General features: G+C 34.0%; 1 protein-coding gene across 7 annotated transcripts in view; it reads left to right on the forward strand.

Annotated features, from left to right (window-relative positions):
- Positions 1–9891, forward strand: part of LOC131163783 (probable plastid-lipid-associated protein 4, chloroplastic) — an 87779-nt gene extending 77888 nt beyond the window's left edge. For 4 of the 7 annotated variants that reach the window (XM_058120524.1, XM_058120529.1, XM_058120523.1 and 1 more), the window contains 2 exons: positions 3209–3276; positions 9433–9891. In XM_058120524.1, the coding sequence (XP_057976507.1) occupies positions 3209–3276; positions 9433–9505 (141 nt within the window). In that variant the 3' untranslated portion in view covers positions 9506–9891. The remainder of the gene's footprint in view (positions 1–3208; positions 3277–9432) is intronic. The other 3 variants (XM_058120528.1, XM_058120526.1, XR_009139119.1) reach the window with 2 other exon arrangements.
- Positions 9892–15738: the final 5847 nt, after the last annotated feature.

The raw sequence follows: 15738 nt of genomic DNA on the forward strand, positions 1-15738 counted from the left end.
GAATTAAGGTGTAATCCCAAGAGAGGGAGTGAATTGGGTTTTTAAAATTTTCTTAATAACTTTAGTTTACAAATACCTTAGTTAAGTATTATCCTTTTCAAATAAACTTCCAACAGTCACACAAACACAATAATACTATTTAGCAACAATCACAATCAACAATCCTTTGTATGTCTATTATCACAATCCAATTTCAATCTTCTATAAATAAACAATATTCAAGATCAGCTGTAAATTTCAATAAAAAATATCAAGATAGGATTTCAGAAGATTGTTGTCAAATACTCTGCAATATATCTTCAATGAGATATTCAGATTCACAAAGTTTATCTCAGCTGTATTCTCAAACCATCAATATTCAGAATATTTCCAAATCATACAACCAATCAGTTTCTTGATTCAAATATCAATCAAAATCAGGATTTCAGTAAGCTCCCAATATTCAGTAATTCAGTATTGAAGTATAATTCTGATTTTTGAATCCAACAACAAACAATCAATATAGTTCCTTTGATCAGTATTCCAACAATTCCCCAATAACCAATAAGTTCTCAGCAATCATATAAGCATACATGCAGTTGATATACTTGCAATAATTTAAAGAGATTAAGGGAAGAAGAGAGGAACACCATATTTTTTACAAGGTTCAGCCAGTGGCCAACATCCTTGCCCCAAGCAACATGCTGTGAGGATTCCTTTCCAACTTCTTTACCAGGCAAAGTTACAACCTCTCTCCGTTCGAGGTGGAGATCCCTCTCTAACGAGAACACCCCTCTCGCTAGGCAACGATCCAACAATCCTAAATCATCAAACAAAATAGAAATAAGGAACAACTTTGTTCGTACAAGTAGTACTCTCCGCTAGAGCAGATTAGTACAATTCAAAATCAGTGTACTTCAATCAAAATACAATATAGAAGATGAAGCTCAAAATAATATCACTAGAATTCTGATTTGGGAGTGAGTAATTCGTGAAATCGAATAAGAACTTCAACAAGATTTTAGCAATAGCACAATATGACTTTTAGAAGAATATCAACAAGCTTTCAGTAGAGAAATTTCAAAATATGATTCGTATGTGCTTGTATGTTCTCTCTAATTTGCGAAAATATCAGATGTATATAGTGTAGAAAAGTTTCTTACAGTTTTCCCCAAGTTTCCTCTTAGTTTGGGAGCCAAAATTTCAATTTTGGAAACTTTACAAACATTGTTTAAAATTTATAACATGTACCTCAGTCGACTGAGGCCCGAGGATCAGTTGCCTGATCCTTTTTAAGTTCTGCGTATTTTGAAAAACAGTGCCGAGTCAGTCAACTATGCCTTAATGGGTTGGTCGACTGCTTTGGTTCTGTTTGCTTATAAATAACCAAAACAATATGTCAGTCACCTGATGTTGAAGTGTTAAACTTATAGAACTTATTTGAGGCTTAATGAAAATATTTTCTATGGTTTAAAAATAGGTCTTTAAGTCAAAGATATTTCCTAAGAGCTTCAAACATCCATATTGAAATTGTGAAGTACTTACATGAGACTTTTGTAAAATAAGACTTTTCTAAGTACTAAATCTTCATGCTTTAGCTTCCATTCTTTGTGTTCACTTTGAACTTCTTTCTTCAATAAGCTTCATCATTTCTCATGTCTTTAAATATAATCGTCAATCATTCTCTTCAAACACTTGAACTTGATCTTATGAACATTTTTGAAGCCTGAAAACTTAAACAAACAAGTTAAGCATTCTTAATTTGTTATCATCAACCTTAGATTAAGCCTTGTTAGGCCAACAAAATACATATTATATAATATTATATAAAATTTAATAATTTAAATTAAAAAAAAAGTTGTATTGATCTTGGATTCATGCTTAAATTTTTATTTTGATTATTTTAAATTTACATGTTGACTATTATGAAAAAAAATATTATTTGTAGTGACTTTAAAATTTTAAATTATGCTTTAATGGTTTGTTTCAGTTAACCATTGGATATTAGTTTGACTTGTGGTTCAGTTCGAGCTGCAGCTAGATACGGCTTTTAGATTCCTAAACTTACAGGGCACAGATGTGGCCCAAAAAAAACAAAAATCTAATGTAGACATTTGATTATCTACGTATATTCTTGGGTATGAAACATGGGTATTACTTAACATTAAAACTTTGAAAAACATGTGAAAAAAGCAATGCTTGGGCACATTACTCCTGACAGTTGTAGCTGAGCCCATCTAACTTAGCTGATCAAACTAAGTATCAGCCTAATATCCTAATCAACATTTGAATATCCAATAGTCTCTTAATTATCAGCAGGCCAGTCCTCCTAAAGCTCTATCTACATATTTCAAAATATGATGCATTGCTTCTCAATGCAGTTGGCTTGAAGAGCTAATAAAGCTACTGTTAACAGAACTACAAGGGTAATAGTTGCTGGCTCCCGTCAAGTATCCTAATTGCCAATATTCTTTATTTTTCCATTCCACGGTCACTGAATAGTGCACCTTTTCCATTGTCAAGTGTATAATTTCAATCCACGTTATTCTTAGCTCGTCAAGCTAGTCTTTGTGGTGAATTAATGACAAAAAAAAAAAAAAAAAAAAAATAATTGTGAGAAGAAAGAAGTCTATTCTATTTGTCTAGACATACACTTCTGTTAGATTACCACTTTACCTAAAAGCTTAAGCTATTAGGTTGTGAGCCAACAATGTATATCAAGCTTTAACACTCCCCTGCATATGCAGCTTGACATCACGTGGAGAGATAAACACACGATAAATAACACCTATGATAGCGCAATAATTTTTTTTAAACACCACACAGTAAATGCGGGCAACAAGACTAGAACCTAGGATCCCCTAGTAACTAGCTCTGATTCCATTTTAGATTACCAGTTTACCTAAAAGCTTAAGTTATTAGGTTGTGGGCCAATAATGTATATCAAGCTTTAACAACCTCAAACTTGTACCGTCATTTCTTGAACAAACACTTTTTAGCATTGAGTCTTTGGATGTTGTGGCTGTATCTCAAACTTGAAACTATTGCATACAGAAGGTTTGGTTTTTTTTTTTTTACCCCAATTGGAAGTAATAATTTATGGGGCTTTTATTAATCTATATCAGGCATTATCACATTATTCATAAGTCATTACATAATTGTGCATTTTTCTGAAATCCTATCAAGTAATTTACGTGAAATATGTGGCTGATGTCATTATGGTTTACAGATACCTATTAAGGCACCGGGAAGAGCTCGCGGTGAACTGGAAATTACTTATTTAGATGAGGAGTTGCGGTGAGTACTTCTACAGAGTTTCAGTTTTTTTCCCTCCACATTGAAATCTTTTCAAGCAATCCAACTGTGTGTTTTTTCTTTGGGTGGTTTTGTTGTTGAGCCAGCTTTAACTTCATTTAGATGGTAACAAGAAAGGAAAGAAAAATTAACTCAAGGTTAATTGGAAATTATTTATTGGGATGAAAGGAAAGAAAAATTAACTCAAGGTTAATTGGAAATTACTTGAGGGCGGGCCTTGGATTGACAGTGGGGTTGCTCCTTTGTGACCTGTTGGTCATGGGTTTGAGTCCAAGGAAACAGCCTCTCCGCATAAAAGAAGGGGTAAGACTGCGTACATTGGGATGACCCTCCCCTTACCCTCACAAAGTGGGGAGCCTTATGGCCCAGGGATGCCTTTTTTAATTGAAAATTACTTATGAGCTCACTCCTCCTCATAGTTGGCAGCAAAAGCCTTCAAGACGAAACAACTAAATAATAAATTTACAAAATTAAGGCTTCACTTCTCCAGTTGTTCCAGTGCTATGAAGTTCTTTCTTGGGGTTGTGTCTGAGTTTCTTGGGGCCTCTCTCTTTCTCTTTTCTCTTTTGATTCTGCCTTTCACCTTTGTTATGTTCTTTCCCTTATCTGTTCTTCATTTTCTGTTCTGCCTCCGTGCTGCTGCTGCTGCTGCTGCTTCTCTTCTTCTTCTTCTCTTCTTCTTTTTTTCTCCTTTTGCTTCTTCTAATTTTCTCAATTCTATCAATATATATAAATTCTAATATTTGTCCTACATCTGGAACTTCCTTTCTTTCCTTTATTTTCTCCCAGAGACCCAAACAAATTCAAGGATTCTTTTTTCTTTAGCCCTAAAATCATGAAAAAGCAATAAAGATTTTATGGGTTGAGAAATCTTGTATCTTCAATATTCTTGGATTTTGAGTCTTGAATTTAGATTGAAGAATTCTTGTAATCCCTTGTTGCTTAAATATTATTCAATTAATTTTTCGTTAGCAGCATCAAATTTCCTGCGGCAGAGACACGAATATAGCAGCCAAAGCCATGAAAAATCAAACCTTGGTTGACCCAAAACTTCAGATTCATTTTTCGACCCAACTCCTATTTGGACAGGTTGAAGAATTCTTGCAATTTCTCAATTCTTAAATATTCTTCAATTGATTCTTGTTACTAGCATCAATTTTCCTACCTCAAAGGGTAATTTTCAAGCAGTTGTCTTCACCTTTTTAGTTCCAGCCATTGGTGAGATCTTCCCCTCTTGTTATTTCTTTTCTTGTTACTATTATTAAAGATATATTTTTTTTCAATAATTAGTTAGCTCTGGTGATTTTGTGTCTAGGATTTGTAGGCTTGATATTTGTTTTTCATATTTTTGTGTTTTCATTTGCAAGTCTTGGAATATAACAAAATTTATTTTTTATTTTTATTTTTTCAAAAAGTACTATTGCATGGATTGTAGTCCATCTTGGATGCACACTCAAAATTGTATGCCTTAAAATTTTTTTAATGCATTGTATAGTATGAACAGTTTTTACTAGTTGTAGGGTGTAACTTAGAAAACTGTCTTTGTGAAATAAGTTTGCTAAAAAAATAAAATAAAATATGCAAACGTGTATTTCGCCTGTGTGACACAAAGTCTTTGTACACAAAGTCGGTACCAAGCTCGGATAAAGTAGCAAGGTTGTGTTAGGTAGTTGACAATCAACAGAAAATTTTGTTAGATATTTTTATTATGAATTCTTACCAAAATCACCTAGATCAAGGGAATAGATCGGGTTAGTATAAAAAGGAGAGGGTTAATAAGTTAATACAAGAAACTATGATAAGATTAGCAACTTGGAATATAAGGACTCTTATGGGAAAAAATATGGACATAGTGGAAATGACGTTTAGAAGGAAAATTAATTTAGTCTACCTTCAAGAGACAAAATGGGAAGGAGAGAAAGCCAGGAAGATTGAAAAATCATGATTTAAACTTCGGTACATTAGCAAAGAGAAACATAAAAATGGGGTGAGTATTATTGTAGATAGAGACCTAAAAGATAATGTAGGAAATATTAAAAAAATAGGGGATAAGATCATTACAATCAAGTTAGTTTTAGGCCTAGAGATAGTGAACGTCATTAGTGCATATGCTCCCTAAATAGGCTTAGCAAAAAATTTAAGGAGACAATTTTGGAAAGATATGGATAGTATTTTACAAGGCATTCCGATGTCTGAAAAGACATTCATAGGAGCTGATTTGAATGGCCACATTGGGAAGGATAATATATGGTATGAGAGGATACATGGAGGCCATGGATATGGAGATAAAAATGTGTCCGATGATACAATCTTAGATTTTTCTATGTCTTACGATTTGGTTATAGTGAATACTTGTTTTATAAAAAGAGAAGAACACTTAATAACTTTCAAGAGTGGGTATAATAAAATCCAAATATATTTCTTTTTAACTAAGAACAAGGTTCGTCTATTTGTAAGGATTGTAAAGTTATCCAGGTGAAAGTTTGACTACACAACATAGAGTCTTAATATTAGATGTACATATTAAAGAATGGAAGAGAAGGAGTAGCATAAATCAAGACAAGAGGACTAGATGATGGAACTTGAAGGGAGATAATATAGTTAAATTCATAGATAAAATGAACAAAGAGTGTGATTGGACAATAGGGGATAAGGTTGATGCAAATATTCTTTGAAATAAAATTGCAAATTTTGTCATAAGGATAGCAAAAGAGGTTTTACGTGAGTTCAAATGAAGATATTTGGGTAGTATGGTGGGATCAAGAAGTCCAAAAAGCTGTTAAGACAAAAAGAAATTGGTATAAGATATGGAAAAATTGTAGAAATATAGAAAATCTTGAAAAATATAAAGAAGGGTGAAAAAATGCAAGAAAGACTATCAATGAAACTAAACATAGAGCTTATGATACTTTATATACTAAAATAGATACAAAAGAAGGAGAAAAAGACATTTATAGACTTGCTAGACCCAGAGAAAGAAAATGCAAAGATTTCAGTTTTGTAAAATGTATAAAGGACAAGAATGATAATGCCTTAATTTGAGAAAAAAACATAAAAGAAAGGCGGCGGAGATACTTTGTTAAGTTGTTCAATGAAAACTAAAATGAAAGATTGAATTTGGAAGTGACAAATGGAGAGAAGATTAAAAAACAGGATATTTATTTATAAAATTAGAGTCCTTGAAGTTAAGATGACATTAAAAAAGATGGAAAGTGGGAAATCTATAGGACCGGATAAAATACCAATTGAAGTTTGGAAATGTTTAAAGGAGAAAGGAATTATTTGGTTAACTAATCTATTCAATAATGTTATAAATATCAAGAAAATGCTAGAAGAATGGAGGACAAGTACGTTAATACCTTTGTATAAAAACAAAGACGACATTCAAAACTATAATAACTATTGTGAAATTAAGATTATGAATCATATCATTAAATTATGTGAAAGGGTAATTGAACATAGAATAAGATTAGAAATGAAGGTTTCAGAATATAAAATTTGGTTTTATGCCTGAGAGATCAACAATAGAAGCTATTTATCTTTTAAGAAGTTTAATGGTAAAGTTTAGGGAAAAGCAGCACTTACATGCGGTTTTTATTGATCTAGAGAAAGCTCATGATAAAGTACCTTGGGAAGTGCTTTGGTGGGTTTAAAAAAGAAGTGAGTTTGCAGTAGATATATAGAGGTCATTAAGGATATGTATGATAGAGTAGTGACTAGCATCAGGACTGTAGGAGGAGAGTCTAGAGAGTTCCCAATCTCAATAGGTGTTCATAAAGGTTCTACTTTGAATCCTTATCTTTGTACTTTAGTAATTGATGAAATTATTAGGAATATTCAAAATGAGATCCCTTGAGATATGTTGTGATCATATCGTGTTGATTGATAATAGTAGGAGCAAAATGGAATCTAAGCTAGAACTTTGGAGAGCCACATTATAGTCTAAGGGGTTTTGGATAAGAAGGAATTAGACTAAATATAAAAAAGGCAGCTCGGTGTACAAGGCTCCCGCATATGTGGGGTCTAGGGAAGGAGTAGCAACAGAGAGAAGATTAAACTAGATAATCAAGATATTTATAGCACTGATAGATTTAGATATTTTGGATCTATTATGTAAGGTGAAGGGGAAATTGAAGAAGATGTAGTACATAGAATTAAGATCAGTTGGGTAAAATGGAGGACTGCTTTAGGTTTGTTGTGCAATCATAGAATACCCTTAAAATTAATAGGAAAGTTTTATAAGACATCTATAAGGCCAACTATGCTTTTATGGTTTAGAATGCTGAACAACTAAGAAACAACATATATAAAGAATGAAAGTTGTTGAGATATATATGCTAAGGTGGATGAGTGGATTAACATTAAAAGATAGAGTAAGAAATGAACATTTACGCAAAAATTTAGGCAGAACACCGATCGAAAACAAGATAAGGGAGGGGCGACTTACTTGGTTTAGGCATTTAAAACATAGACCTAGTAGAGCACCTGTGAGGAGGAGTGAGCTAGTTTTGATTTTTGGCATGAAAAGGGATAGAGGTAGGCCTAAAATTACTTGGAATGAGGTAATGAGGTAGGATTTAATAGCCTTTAGTCTAATAGAAGAAAATGCTCTGGATCGGGTGAATTGGCGAAAAAAGATTCATGTAGCAATCCCACCTAGTGGGACTTAAGGCTTGTTGTTGTTGGATGAAGTTTTGCAGTTATTCTACCGGCATCCGGTATTTTTTCCTCATTAGTATTTTTTCTGTTGTCGGGAACTTGTGCCAGCTTGAAGTTCAGATATCATGCAAGAAAAATATAAATTCATCCAGCCAATTTCTTAACCTGAGGAAAATGGATCAGGGATGCACTACACTTGAAACTTATATTGAACATGTTATTTATTTCCAGAAAAATGTGGAACCCGTGGAAATTGTGTGTGCATGTGTGTGTGTCTGTATTTATGTGTGTGTTAGGTTACATAAAACAACTAAACAGCAAGCAATTAGCAACCAATCTGTAGAGTATCTAGTCGGATCTAGTATGAAACTGAGAGTTAGAAATTTTCTACTTTTGGCTGTTAATGGAAATACAAATCCAACGAAGTCTGCCACTAGGAGGATTTTCAGAAAAACTCTATATGGTTCCTTTTTTTTTTTTTTCCAATTAATAAATTAACATTGCTTGGGAGGAGTGGAGTTGGTTCTGGGAAGAAATTACAGGTAGTCCTAATTGAGGAAAAGCTAAGAGAAAGTCATAGTAGATTGTTCAGGCATGTTGAAATAACATATTGAATGCACCACATGATTTAAATTATATAGAAGTCTGCTAAGGGGAAACACTAAGGCCAAAAAGATAGCAGATGGAGGTGGTCAGCAGAGTTTTTACTTTTGAAGTAGAAAGCTTGTAATAGAAACAAGCAATGAAATTTTTTTTGTGGTTTATGTCTTGGTTTATATCTACTTCAGCATTTGAATGAAAATTATGCAGAGCTGATCTTTAGCACCCCTTCTCTTGATCATTTGGCATGTAATTCTGTTAGTTCATTCAGACTAATTGCACAGCTTTTCTACTCAAGTCTCTATATTCAGGCTTCAGTTCTTATATTCTTTTGGAGGCTTCAATCCATTTGACCCTTTAAAGCCACATGGAAATGTTCAATATGCATGTTTTTAGTTTAACTTTTCCAATGGAGGAATTTAAATTATTTATTTGTTAAAATGACTTTAGTCTCAAGCTAGAGAGCTTCGTGTTCATAAGGTTGTCTTACCATCTTAATAGGTTCAGTAAGTTTAGTACTGCTGTCCTCCTGTATCTTCCTAATTATAGCCCACTGTTATTTTCTCCCAAATGCTTTTCAGTTTTGTTAATGCTGCATATGATTATTTATTAGTCTGTGTTCAGCAAAATTGAAAGATGCATAAGCTAAAGTAGCTAATTGAACAGAGTTGCACTTCTTTATCTGATTTTTGTCTACTTATTTACTGATGTGTATGTGAGTATCAAGATCTTAAAATTGGGGATGTTTGATTTTTGTTCTGATTTTTCATATTGCATTGGAAGTAGAGATACTGTATCCATTAGTTACAATTTTTTATTTTAATTTTAATAAAGTAGATCTGTAATTTGCAAACATATGTTTCTTTTCTTGTTTGACAGAATATCAAGAGGTGACAAGGGGAACTTGTTTATCTTGAAAATGATTGATCCATCATACAGGGTCCCGGTATGACGTGCGAATGTTGTGGTGTCGCTAGAGAGCTTTCTTCATGTGAGAATGGATAGATGTCTGCAATGAATGCTCTGACATGCTTCCTGCCTTACTCTCGTTATCGAAAGGTGTATGAGCATTCTGTGCATGTTAAAGTTTATCTCAGGTTCGCATTTGCATAATACTTGAAATTGGTCAGAACATGTAAGAAAGAGTCCATGAAAATTTTTGAAATGTGAGTCTGAAAAGTTTTGGGAGTAATTTGGAGGAAAGTCAAGAATAAAATTGGGAATGAGAAGGGAAACGTGTAGCATAAGTTAAAATTGTCAAGTTGAATCATAGATACTCTGATGCTAAATATCTTATGAAGATTAGAGAAATGGTTTCTTATATTATTTGTTGGACAATTGCACTCCAGATGTTTGTCGATTATTTATTAGCTATGAGCATAAAGGTAAAGATAGCTTTGTGTTTAAATGATTTTGAGTTTTATACAATGGTGAAAGTTGTGTCTCCCTATTTCCTTTGTGTTGAGTGGTTAGAATAATATTATGTCAGACAATCAAGGGGTGTAATTAAGAGTTGTAAAACCAACATGGATAACATTATGTGGAAATGCTCACCAGTGGAAAAGAAAAACTTTGGATTGGACTAGGTGACTAGATTATAATATAGGTATGCAACGGAAGGGAAGGAATGAAAGAGTGGAATGAATAAATGCAATATTGTGGACATCAAGAAGATACAATTTCAATTGTCCGCAAAAACACATAGAAGAACTATTATTTCTTATTTGGATCAAATGATTGATTAATGGAAAGAAATCTACATCATTGATGCCATTAGAAAAGCTTTGAGTTCTTGTTACTTAATTGTCATCACTAGGAAGACAAAACTCTTGGATTGGACGAAGTGGGTGGAGTTACATTGTATCATAGTTAGAGGAGTACAATGACAAGGTGGAGCAAAAATGCATGAAGCTGAAGACTTTAAGTGGTCTCATGTTGAAAGAGTTAAACCACTTTTATTACCTTGATCTAGGTCTTTTAAAGCTTGCAAAGTTGATCAATTTAGAGTTAGGGAATGCAATGTCACCTATAAAAGGATAGCCAAAATCCTTGAAAATAGGTTAAGACCTTTTCTATGGAGATTAGTTAGCTCTTATCACTCTACATTTATCCTCAATTGTTTGATTAAAAACCAAACATCTCTTTAAGGGATGGTGGTGATGAGATTGAAATTAATGGGGTGAAACAAACTTGTTATGCTAACCAATGTCAAAGGTATAAGAATAGGAATGGTGAGAATAGTAGTAATTGCAAGAGGAGGGAGAAAAGAGGGAGGTGAAAAAGCTTAGATTAGAAGAGGTTAGGAGAGATAGAGAGGGAAGAGACTAACAAGAGAAGACAGTGAGACAAAAAGAGAGATAGAGAAAGGGATAGAAGGTATTGAGGTCTGTTTAGCATTGACTAGTTGTCTTATGTGTATAAATTGGTTAAGAGATACCTTAGAAGATAGTTGTACCCCTATTTTTACTCCTTTTAGAGCGAAATCTGCATAAATTCTGAAGACATAAATTCTGATCATAAATTTGATCTGTTTCTAAACATTAAAAAACTTATCATAAATTAAGACCATTTTAAACATTCAACATCCAATTACACTTGATGAGTAGGCAATCCAAGATGATTGGGCAACATTCATCGCCTGATGACTGGGTGATCTTAATCACTTAGGTACCCACTTATAATCTCCATGCCTCACCTACTGACTAGGCCATCAATGTCGCCTCATGAATATTTTACCATTGTTGTTGGGGTAACGACTTGATATTCCTAGTTCACCTGGGTGACAAGTAACTCGCCTTGCCCATACAATTTTTGAATTTGCGACTTTTTAAGTGACTTATGTACCTAGGTCTGTCCCTATTTTCCAAGGAAGTGCAAAAAGGCGGTGTAAACAAAGCCCCCTCACAATTGCTCCATTTAGGTGCACTTAAATGTTTATAAATGAGCAGTTGTAACACTTTTAACCTAGACTTACTTGTTGTATTCCTAGGTCGAATAGTTTCTTTATTGGTCAATTTACTTATTGGTAATCCCCTTAAGCCTATTAGAATGTATTTGACCAATTGATGATGGAGATTAAGTGAAGATCACCCAATATAGAATCTAGGCCAACTTAAGGGATGGTCTTACCTAACTAAAAATTTTTACTAATAACTTCACCAATCTCCGAATCAAGCTTGATGTCACCCTTTCTTAAGAATGCCTTAACCTTTGGTAAGCTTTGAGTCCTTAGTTAAATAGGAATTCTTAAACTCTTCATGCTTGGTTGAGCTAACTTCTTCCTATTCCATAATGTATTCAACCATTATAGAGTCTTTATGATGTTGGTCGATAGTGGGATCAATCTCTCCATCCATTTCTATATAATCAATCAAGAAATTATTCTCATGATCTTCATGGCCAATATTATCTATAATAAGAGCTTGTTGCACCCATGCTATTGAGTTTGGCCAAAATCATCATAGGCGATGATGCTTTGGCTAAAAGGAGATTGTGAAGCGAATGTCATTTGTCCCTCCTTGTCTACCTGCAGAAAGGCAAGTTTACCAAATCCATCATAGTAGTCTTTGGTGTTGCTTCAGCCACTTCCATGGAATGGCTATGGGTGAGCTACAACAAGGTTTTCCTTAGGTCTTTTTTATTGTGGTCCTTGAATCGCTAAGTATGTCTTTTTCCCATGTTCTCCATCCAAGACTTCATGTCCTTCTTGAAATCGCCCATTATTGTATTCATTACAGTCACTACCTAATGGGAGGTTTGGGAGACTACATGAAAACTCTCTTCAACAAATTGTTATCGAATTGTCACTAGTTCAATATTAGTGACTTTGATTGATCTTGGCGACATTATGTTTTTGCTTTATACCTTTGGGTTAATGTGTTTCGCACGAGCATGCTAAAAAGATGTTTGATAAAAAATCAAGCATATTTTAAGAGATGGTGATGATGAGATTGAAATGGGGTGAAATTGAATTGTTATGCTAACCAATGTTAAAAATGCAAGGATAGAGATGGTGAATATCATAGAAGTTTTAGAAATAATAAAATGAGGGAGAAAAGAGGGAGGTGAAAAGACTTAGATTAGAAGAGGTAAGGAGAGATTGAGAAGAAATAGACTAAGGGGAGAAGAGAGTGAAAGTGAAGAAAGATAAAGAGAAGGATAGAAGGTACTGGGGCCTATTTAGCACTAGCTAGTTTTATTATTTGTGTAAATTGGTTGGGAGATACCTTACATGATATGTGTCCCTATTGATACCCCTTTAAGGTCAAACCTACATAAATTCTCAAGCCATGAGTTCTAATCATAAATTCGGTCTATTTATAAACATTAAAAATCTTAGCATAAATTAGGACCATTGTAAACATTAAACACGTAATTATTATAGTTGACATTCCTATTTGCCCAATGCTTATCTGCCTTATCACTTGATGACTAGGTAATCCTAGATGACTAGGTGACATTCGTTGTTTGGTGACTAGGCAATCTCCATCACCTATGTAGCCACTTATGATCTCCTCACCTCATCTAAAGACTAAGCAATCAACGCTGCCTAATGGCTACGTGACCATTGTCAATTGGGTGGCTACTTGATATTCCTGGTTCACCTAAGTGACAAATATCTTGCCTTGCCTAAGCAGTTTTTCCATTGTGACTTTTCGAGCAATTTCTGTAGTTAGGATTGTCACCATTCGCCAAGGAAGTGCAAAAAGGTAGTGCAAACACCAGTAGAGCCATTGCTGATAATATCATAGTGTTAGCTTTACCGTGATCCCAAGAGGGGGGGGGGTGAATTGGAACTTTTAAAATTAATGCCCTAGGTGAGTAATCTAACAACAGTATATTCACAACCTTACGGTTAATCTAGTACAAGTAAACTAAATCAATTATAGTATGTACCATAAATTAAATGACATAATTTAATTGACTACGCATGCACCAGAAAGTAGTAAAGAGAAGTGACACGCATAAATGTTATCGAGGTTCGGAAAATTGCCTACGTCCCTGCCTTGGCTAACAAGCACAAGGATTACCACTATAATGCTCATTTAAACGGGTGGAGCGACACCTAAACAAATTAGGTCAATTAGCACAGGGCCGACCTCAATCTTTAAAACCAATCCTTACTGGACTGGATTACCGCCCTTTTAGGCTACGCTTGGAAACACAACAGTATGTTCACAATAAAACGGTACAGTGATTATGCTTTCATGTAAAACATATATGTACCTAATATAAATATCACATACACTACCAAAAGATATAATGAAATAAGCTCAATGTGGTCTTAGGTGTATGCTCTCAAATATTTATACAAGCGTTGTAATCAGTGCGTGAGAGTGCAAATAATATGATCTTTGTATCACACAATATATTCAATCACAATGCTCAAACAAAGAGATTAGCCACACTTCAGATATCTCAACAGATGATTTTTCTCAACATATAAAGCTCAAGAGATGTATAAATTTTGTTTGCAAAAAAGATTTGATCTTTGTGTTCAATTAATAATATTACTCAAGGAATATTGTAACAAAAATCTTTAGCACATAAACATATATCTCTCCAAGAATTTTTCTCAAAATGAAACACACGAGATATTTAAAAATGATTTGAAAGTATTTTAACAACCAAAATCAAGTAAGAACTTCTTAAGATATTGCAATGACAATGCAATGCTCAGAAGTTCAAGTGAAGTCTTCTTAGGAAAGACTTATTAACAAAGTCTCTTGAGAAAACTTAAGGTCTTGCTCTCAAACAAAATAATGTCAAACAAGCACAAATTGAGAGAGCAAACCTATAGGACAATAACACTCAATTCAAACTTACAAACAAATTTTTTGGCAATATGGCAAGGTAAGTATGAGTGTAGGATACTTGGAAGTGAGAGAAAATGATTTTGGAATTCATAGAAAAATCACTAATTAAGTTTTCTAATGTTGTGCTAATTATTTCAAATGAGGGGGTATATATAGACTTCCCCTTGATTATGGCTGCCTAGGACACATAAGGAATTATTATAAAAGTTTTAATACAATTTAACCAAATTAATCCCGTTTAAATATTTTAATCACGGTAAAAATAATGAGGCCCGGTCGATCGAATGAAGTTCGGTTGACTGAGTTTGTGCAAGTTCGGTCAACCAGGTAAGAAATGAACTAGAAGTTCGGTTGATCAGGTGGAATATACTGAGCTGGGCTCGGTCGATTGGGCAGTGGTCAAAGTGTTGACCTGGTCCCGGTTCGGTCGACCAGGTGATTATGTACTTGAGCAGTACAGTCGACCGAACATGCAACTTAAGTGCATTTCGGTTCTTTTCACTTATATAATCACTCATTCCATTTAGCCATATATATATGCATGTGTGAGGATCCTAGGGTCATTCTAGGTCTTTTTTGTTTGAGCTTACCTATCATACCATGCAGATAATGCATATAATTATTACAAGCTAGACCTTATTTACTATTCTTGACCCATAATGAATAAAGAATTTAAATACAACATTAATAGGATCTTCAGGGCCTCCAACTTCTATTACTTGTGCCATCATCTTGATTTGCCAAACATATACCTGCACATATCCTCAAACACCCATCAAATATAACAAGTATTTGTCATTATTAAAACCGGGTGTGACCTATACGATCAACACATAGTTTTACAAGAAATTGTCCATAATATAAATTCCAAGATAAATGGAGGTGCCATCATGACTATAAAGCTAGATCTTTCCAAGGCCTCGATAGGATGGAATAGGGTTTTATTAAGATAGTGCTTAATTGCTTTGGATTCAAGGAAAAGTTTATATCCTGGATTATGTAGTGTATCACGCCTATATCCTTGTCAGTACTTATTAATTGCGGCCCCTATGGTTGGTTCTTCCCTCAAAGAGGTATTAGACAGGGTGATCCTCTATACCCAACCATTTTCACCTTAGTACCAAGAAGTTATTTCAATAATGTTACTAATGGAGGAGGAAATAGGGGGTTTTCATGGAATTAAAAGAGCAAAAAATTATTCAACCATCACCCATCAAATGCTGGTTGATGACATCCCTATTTTCTATTAGGCTATTCCTTCTAGAGTAGAGTGATTTAGGAAATCATAAATTAGTATATGGAGTGGTTAGGACATCTTTTTAACACAAAGAAATTGAGGGTGTTTTTTAGTAAAAGTTACAAGCTCTGA

Source organism: Malania oleifera, chromosome 9 (genome assembly GCF_029873635.1).
Source record: "Malania oleifera isolate guangnan ecotype guangnan chromosome 9, ASM2987363v1, whole genome shotgun sequence".
In the NCBI taxonomy this organism is placed as follows: Eukaryota; Viridiplantae; Streptophyta; class Magnoliopsida; order Santalales; family Ximeniaceae; genus Malania; species Malania oleifera.